At 45.7% G+C, this 7,544-nt stretch overlaps 1 protein-coding gene across 3 annotated transcripts; it reads right to left on the reverse strand.

Annotated features, from left to right (window-relative positions):
- Positions 1-860: 860 nt before the first annotated feature.
- NDUFS5 (NADH:ubiquinone oxidoreductase subunit S5) lies at positions 861-7,023 on the reverse strand. Of its 3 annotated transcripts, none has more exons than XM_035120776.2 (3): positions 6,890-7,023; positions 2,781-2,998; positions 861-1,161 (listed from the first exon to the last, which is right to left on the reverse strand). In XM_035120776.2, exons 2-3 carry the CDS (start codon positions 2,994-2,996, stop codon positions 1,057-1,059), a joined length of 321 nt encoding a protein of 106 aa, XP_034976667.1. In that variant the 5' UTR covers positions 2,997-2,998; positions 6,890-7,023; the 3' UTR covers positions 861-1,056. The 3 variants fall into 3 exon arrangements, with proteins under 3 accessions (XP_034976667.1, XP_060131850.1, XP_060131849.1); XM_060275867.1 differs by having other exon boundaries at positions 6,897-6,983; XM_060275866.1 differs by having other exon boundaries at positions 6,886-6,966.
- Positions 7,024-7,544: the final 521 nt, after the last annotated feature.

The raw sequence follows: 7,544 nt of genomic DNA on the forward strand, positions 1-7,544 counted from the left end.
CAACACCCTCTGTCCAATGGCCCTCTGCTAGAAAAGATGTGAATTTGCAATCCAGAAGAGGAAGGAGCAAGGAAGAGACTGATCAGATGGAAGTGAACAAGCTGAAAGGAGAAGTCAACACTGGGCTACTCAAAGGGGAAGAGTCCAAAGGACTCACACACCCTCCTGATAACTTGACATGGGCCACAACCCCTATCCAGGGTGCAAGAGGACTGCCCAACAGACTGTAGAAGCCCACTGGCTATCAGTCCAGATCCATTTGTTTTCTTATACTGCACTCATTGGAAGACTGTTCTATTCCCAAGAAGTAGCAGAAAACAGAGATTGGGATGCATGGGTGGGAAGTATCTGACAGAACCAGAGCACCAAACTAGAACTGGGCAAGGTTAAATACCTCACACAGCCATGAAGCTTATTATGTGACTTTTGGGGCCAGTCACCCTCACTCAGCCTAACCTCTTTCACACAATGTTTCTGAGAATAGAAAGGGGAGGGCACTGTGTACCTTGAGCTCCTTGAGAGAAGACAGGTATAAATGTAATAACAGACAGGCTTGTCTGAGACAGCAGGAACAAGTGGTGAAAGGAAGCTAACATTTTCAGCACCTAGATCGGGATGCAGAACCTCTCTCTTGGTGGTGCTAGACTACAACTCCCATCAACCCTGACCACTAGGTTGTGTGGGCTGCTGAGAGTTGCGATCCTAGCAACATCAGGAACGACACAGATTCCCCAGCCATGTTCTGACTGAGGTGGTCGCCTTCCATGTTGTGCATTCCACACTTTCACAGATTCCAAGCAAATGGCCACTTGCAGCTCTGTAATAACAAAAATGGGGGGGGGGAGAAAAGAACCTCAAGCTTAATGTTCAAGACCCAAAGAGGTGGTTTTATTCAAGCCAGGAACACTCTGCCACTTCACTAGAAAGGTCTCCACCCTAGCCAGACGTTGTTGATACATTAGTGAAAGAACTCTTTTTTTTAAAAGGAAAACAAAAAAGGAAGAGAGACTGGGAAGTGGCTCCTGCTCTGTTTTCTCCAGGGTAAGCAGCAGAAGTTCAAGGTGTGGGGTCAAATTTCCCAGAATGGTTGTCAGGAGGGGTGTATTTTCCCTCTTTTATCAGCTTCTCCCTCTGTGCATGAATCGCCAACATTCGCTTCACCTGCCAAAGGAACAGAAGAGAGAGTTGGCATGTCACCTTCTGAGTTAAATCTTGCCCTCTCCAGCAGGTCAGAGCACGTAGGGATTTGTAAAGGAGCATGTTCCCATTGCTGAAGATCTCAGATTTAGCACTCCCTTTAATGTGCTCCAACTCACTGGAGGGTAACCAGATGCAAGGGAAAACATGGAATGCCTTTCCCTTTAAAAATTGTGCAAAAGAGGAGACTGCAACAGGGGAAGGCTTTGCCACTCCTTTGTGAGAAGTTGCACCTGCCCAAATCTTCTCTTCTATACAAGTGTAAAGATGTCAGATCAGTGTGGGGAGAGAAGGGGGGAAACGGACATACATGAGATTCTTTTTTTAGAGCCGATCTTGAGTTCAAATAGACTGACAACTCTGCTACTCTCAGTCTTGCAGTTATGTTCTTTAGGTCAAAGTGTCAGAGTAAGAGCCAGGAGGTACCTTACTAGTGAAAGGCTTTGATGGGCTCCCACACATGGCTGCCCTCCAGATGGCCTGCTATTCTCTACTTGCCACAAAATGATCTTTGTCTGCCAGACTCCTGAGGTGCCAGCACAGCTGACCAAGATGTTCACTCTGCACTCTCGGCTACAGAGATGTGAGAAGCCCAGTTAGGGATGGGCTGTTTTGTTAACAGCAGGTGGGGCTGGGGGAGGTGATGAGGAGAGGAGAGAGGCTCTGAAGCAGCAATACCTCACTCCCATTGCATGATGAAAACATTCAAAGGGGTGGGCCAATTACACTGAAAGATGGCAACAAGCTGCAGCTTGCAAAATATTTTAACGTTTCTCCCAGCTTACATCCACCAACCCAACAGAGTTTACATTTTGGAATTCTACCTGCTTCCCCCACCCTGATAGCACCTCAAAAGGTGTCCCATATACTGGCAAAATTCATGAGTCAGAATACCAAGCCATTTGGTCTGACTACACTGCAGGGCAGCATCACACATCAGCCCTGCCCATAGCTGTCAAGTTCTCCCCTTTTAAAAGGGAAATTCCCTTATGCTGAATAGGCTTCCTCGTGAGAAAAGGGAAAACTTGACAGCTATGGCCCTGCCCCTGGGGGGGGGGGTCAACCAATGGATCCCCAACACTAGCGCACAAACCACAGAGCCTGCTTGCAGTTACCAGCATATAGAGTAAAGGCTGTTCCCTTATCCTATGTCAACCACTTGCTTTAGAGCTCAATTACAAATCAGTTTATTACACCCACACTAACTGCAGCTGTGAATTACTCTACCTCTCTAATGTTCTCACTGCAGTGAGAAGGAAGCACAGCTGCTTCTCTTTCCTTTGCCCCTCATGTTGGGAAGACAAATGGTAGCTCTGTGTGGCATCAAGGATGGAGGGGAATACAAGAGAATTCTGCCTTTGAAATGAGCTGCCTACTAATAACTTCTGCCCAGGGAAAGCAAACTTACCACATATCTATTCTCCCCAAAACTGTCCATACCATTTCTTTCAAGCAGCACATGGGAAAAGGCAGTCAACTTCTGCAGATACTCCAGCAAAAAGAAAAGCAAACAGACGAATACATCCTCGCACACAGATGCACACTTGCTGACCCTGGGCCCCTGCTTCAGGTCTCCCACTCACCATTTTTTGCTTGCTTATACATTCAGCAAGATCCTCCATCTCCTGCTGGCACTCCTTCTTTGCCCTTACGGACCCAATGGCGTCACCACACTCCAGCCACTCTTTCTCAAAGGCAAAGCACAAACTGGACTGCTTGTAGGGCTGCTTGGAACTCCCAACGAGCATCCACCTGTCAACATCAATGCCCAGCTGGTTCTGGAGATCGAGAAGTGGCATGGCTGAGAGGGCGAGAAAAAAACAAAACACCAATAAAGAAATGATTCTAAATGTGCATGGCTAGGTGTGTAGCTGAAGAGTAGCCAGGTGACTCAGGAAGAAATCCTCCTTAGGGGGAACATTAGACCCAGGGAGAGAGAAGCAGGAAGTTCTGGGAAGAAAGGCTTTAAAGGTGAGCATGTTCAAGCAGGAACAAATTAATCTGATGACTGCCTGCCTTCATCTTTGAAGTGGCAGTGGTGGATAAATAAAATATTCCCAGTTTAATATACTCTTTTTTCTCCTTTTTTTAAAAAAACACCGCCTAACACATCCTTAGGTGGAGGATATGGATAACACACATGGCAACGTCTAGGAGCTACCAGAGGTGAGGTCAGCTGGCAATCACTCACTGTACCATTGCACCAAGTAATGAGGAGGAGCAGGAAGTAGGGCTACAGCCACAGCACCTGCCCACACCTTTATGGGGGTGAAAGCCCACCCAGGGCTGTGTGCTAGCTCTGCAGTACAGCCCCCCCCCACTCACACCCAAAAAGGGGTGACATCAGCAGACAGGGTAATTATGAGATTTTCAATGATACAAACAATCTTTAATGGGAAAAAACCTTCACAGTCCCTAGGTTACTCAATGGCAAGGAACACTAAGTGGCTGGAGAAATGAAAACTGGGTGTCTGGGAATTGAACTGAGTGGCTAGAGAGGAAGTACAAAGGAAGAGACACATAGGCAGAACTACTCCACTGTTCAGTTAGGTCATTTCCCGGGTTCACATTGAGAAACTATTTTTAAATGTCCCTAGGGACAGAAGCGGGAACTGGCCATAGAAATCAATGGAGAAATCAAAGATTTTAACATAGCTAGGAATGGGCAAAAGTGTGTCCCACAAACATACATGTGTGTGCATTTAAAAAAAAATTCTCAGAGATTTGGAAACAGTTTGAAGAAGAAAAATTGCTTGTGATGTGAACATTCATTGTAGGTTTTTTGTGTCTGGTTAATGCTGACAATAAGGAGAGATTTCCAAGTCTAGATACCCCCCCCCCCAAAATAATAATAGTGATGGTTTCAAAATAATAATTCCATAACTGGTAGAAATCCAAGATACATTTAAGGACTTAATGGTTACAGCACCATACTGCTGCCTCTCTAATGCTGAATATGCTGCAATTACCATCTGGAGAAAATCAATGCAATCATATTTCTAAACTACCTATAAACTGATACACTATTTATTTCATTTATTTCCCACTCTCTTCTCAAACGAGCCCAAGATGACAAACACTAGGAAATATGATTAAAAATAAATTTAGTACATATTCCAATTTTAAAACACATGTTTCCAAGTCATATGCCTGAATGGGCCCACTGAAACAAAGTTTTCAGGAGGCACCTAAAACAATATAGCGATGTTGCTGCCTCATGTCAATAAGAGGGGATTTCCACAGCTAAAGCTAGAGTGTTGCCACTCTAAAAGAACTACTCATAAACTTGGATCCAACACTGTGTGGCACTTGTGGAAGTTAAAGTTTTGCAGATCAAAGTGGCACGTAGGTAAGGTGATCCCTTAAGTAAATGAGTCCTAAGCCGTTATATAAAGGTAAAGGGTAAAGGGACCCCTGACCATTAGGTCCAGTTGTGACTGACTCTGGGGTTGCGTGCTCATCTCGCATTATTGGCCGAGGGAGCCAGCGTATAGCTTCCAGGTCATGTGGCCAGCATGACAAAGCCGCTTCTGGCAAACCAGAGCAGCACATGGAAACGCCGTTAACCTTCCCGCTATAGCGGTTCCTATTTATCTACTTGCATTTTGATGTACTTTTGAACTGCTTGGTTGGCAGGAGCTGGGACCAAGCAACAGGAGCTCACCCCATCACAGGGACTCGAACTGCCGCCCTTCTGATCAGCAAGCCCTAGGCTCAGTGGTTTAGCCCACAGCGCCACCTGGGTCCCTAAGCCGTTATATACCAAACTGTAAATTCTGTGAGCTTGCCAAATACACCTGAAACATTTACATACTTAAAGCAAGCTTAAATCCAATGAGATGTTTCATCAAAACAATTCATTTCCCTCCAAATTTCCCCTCCCCACCAGACTTCAAAATATTCCCAGACTACATCCCGCTTCACATCCACACACCCAGCTTCAAAGTTCCCAGAAGTTTAGCATATCTGGGAGCAGGACCAGCCCTACCATAGGGCACTCAAAGGAGATGGCTTAGCCGCACATGGTTAGTGCATCTAACCAACCCAGTGGTTGCCAATGTGGGCTACCTAGGGAGAGGTGGAAAGTGGGCAGCAGGGGGTGCTGGAGGTCTAAATGACTATCTGACTTTGAAAAGTTGGTATCACTGGATCAAGTTCATCAATTTTGTTGAACGGATTAAACTAATCTCTACTAGAGCCAGGGCCTTTTCAGTACTGGCCCCAACCTGGTGGAACGCTCTTTCCCAGGAGACCAGGGCCCTGCGGAATTTGTCATCTTTCCGCAGGGCCTGCAAGACAGAGCTGTTCCGCCTGGCCTTTGGGTTAGACTCAGCCTGACCCCTGTGTTTTTCTCCCTCATGGCTTGGATTTATGGCCTACTTGAAATGAGGCTGCACTTTAAATTTTAATACTGTATTTTAATCTGTATTTTAACTAATTGTTTTTATGTTTTATTGTGGTTCTGTTGGTGTCAGCCACTTATGGCCTACTTGAAATGAGGCTGCACTTTAAATTTTAATACTGTATTTTAATCTGTATTTTAATTAATTGTTTTTATGTTTTATTGTGGTTCTGTTGGTGTCAGCCGCCCTGAGCCCGGTTTTTGACTGGGGAGGGCGGGGTATAAATAAAAATTTATTATTATTATTATTATTATTATTATTATTATTAAATAGCTTTAATTGAATTTTTAAAAAGTATGCAATTAATTGTTACTGTTTTGAATTTTATTGCGCTATCTTCCTTAGTGGGCCGTACAAACCGCTGTTCTGAATGATGCTTTTTATGGAGTACCGTGAGGGGATGATCCCAAAAAAGATTTGGGAACCACTGCTCTAACCTATTCTTACGGCTACAGGTAGGTAGCCATGTTGGTCTGAGTCGAAGCAAATAAAAAAATTCCTTCAGAAGCACCTTAAAGACCAACTAATAATAATAATAATAATAATAATAATTTATTATTTATACCCCGCCCATCTGGCCGGGTTCCCCCAGCCACTAAGTTTTTATTTTGGTATGAGCTTTCGTGTGCATGCACACTTCTTCAGATACACTTGAAACAGAAGTCAGACCCTTATGTATATACAGAGGGTGGGGGGTGGGTGGGAATGGGTGATGGGCTGATGGGAGTGTTGATGGACTTCCATTTCATGCGGCTCAATGTGGTGCCTCATTGACTCCCATCAGCCATTCCCACCCCCACCCCACCCTCTGTATATATATAAGGGTCTGACTTCTGTTTCAAGTGTATCTGAAGAAGTGTGCATGCACACGAAAGCTCATACCAAAATAAAAACTTAGTTGGTCTTTAAGGTGCTACTGAAGGAATTTTTTTATTCTATTCTTACGGCGTTTTTGTTGCCAGGAGGAGGAAGAGCGGAAGGGGCTTTCTAAACTACCTCGACCAGCCAGGGCGCTATCATGCACTGAGGGGAGCCTCAAGGAGCTGCAAACTCTTCTGGGGGCGGCCCTCCCTTCCGCCAAAGGCATAGGAAACAGGCCCCAGAACCGTCTTCAAGTAATGGCTCTGCATTTTTATCTTGCAGGGAACTTTGCTACACAGCTTGTCCCTCCCCGCCGCAGGCAGACGGGGTGGGGAAGTGAAATGGATATCCTTCCCACACAACCCCCTCACCTGCCCCTTCCACCTGAGTAACAGCTCTCTCCCCCCCCCCCAGCCTTCCTTACCTACCTCCTACCTGTCCTTGCGAGCGTTCGCGACACTGCTGCCGTCAGGCGTGCCCCTCGCTTTCACGACAGTTGCGGCTGGACGTAAAACCGCTGCGGGACTCGCGGAGGATTCCGCTCAGATTACGTGTACGTGAGACACAGAGAACAGAAAAATGAAGAGTGACTCGCCGTCTCGGGAGTTAACTTCCGGGCTTACATTGGATAAACCATTTTTTGAGAACGAATCTCCCCGCCCTCTGCCGGTGAGAGGGAAGCGAGAGCGGCCTCTAGGGACAGGCTGAGAAAGCCAGAACGTGAACGGGCAGCAGGCGTGTTGGACGGTAAGGTGTAGTGGTGAGCGTTTCGGATTAAGACCTGGGTGGCCAGGGGTTCAAATCCCTATACAGCTTCCCTGCCTAACCTACCTCGCAGGGTCGTTGTACGGATTAAATGAGGAAGGGAATCTCCTTAGAAAGGAAAAAAAGTGGGATATAAACGTAATGAATTATTATTTTATTATTATTCAGGTTTCTATTTTAATTTTGTTCAGTAAGTTGGTTTTTTAAGAACTTAAACACTAGTCCTGCCAAGTCGCACCCAATTGCAACTGTGATCTATGAGGATGGGCAGGTGTGGCTGAAGACAGCGTAATCTGCATTGTACTCCGATGTTAACGC

The sequence above is a fragment of the Zootoca vivipara genome, chromosome 6 (genome assembly GCF_963506605.1).
Source record: "Zootoca vivipara chromosome 6, rZooViv1.1, whole genome shotgun sequence".
Lineage (NCBI taxonomy): Eukaryota > Metazoa > Chordata > Lepidosauria > Squamata > Lacertidae > Zootoca > Zootoca vivipara.

Coding starts and splice junctions, on each gene's coding strand:
- NDUFS5 (XM_035120776.2), bottom strand. CDS start 2,996: ATGCCACTTCTCGATCTCCAGAACCAGCTGGGCATTGATGTTGACAGG. Junction 1,162..2,780: donor GTATAAGCAAGCAAAAAATG/GTGAGTGGGAGA, acceptor TTCCTTTGGCAG/GTGAAGCGAATGTTGGCGAT.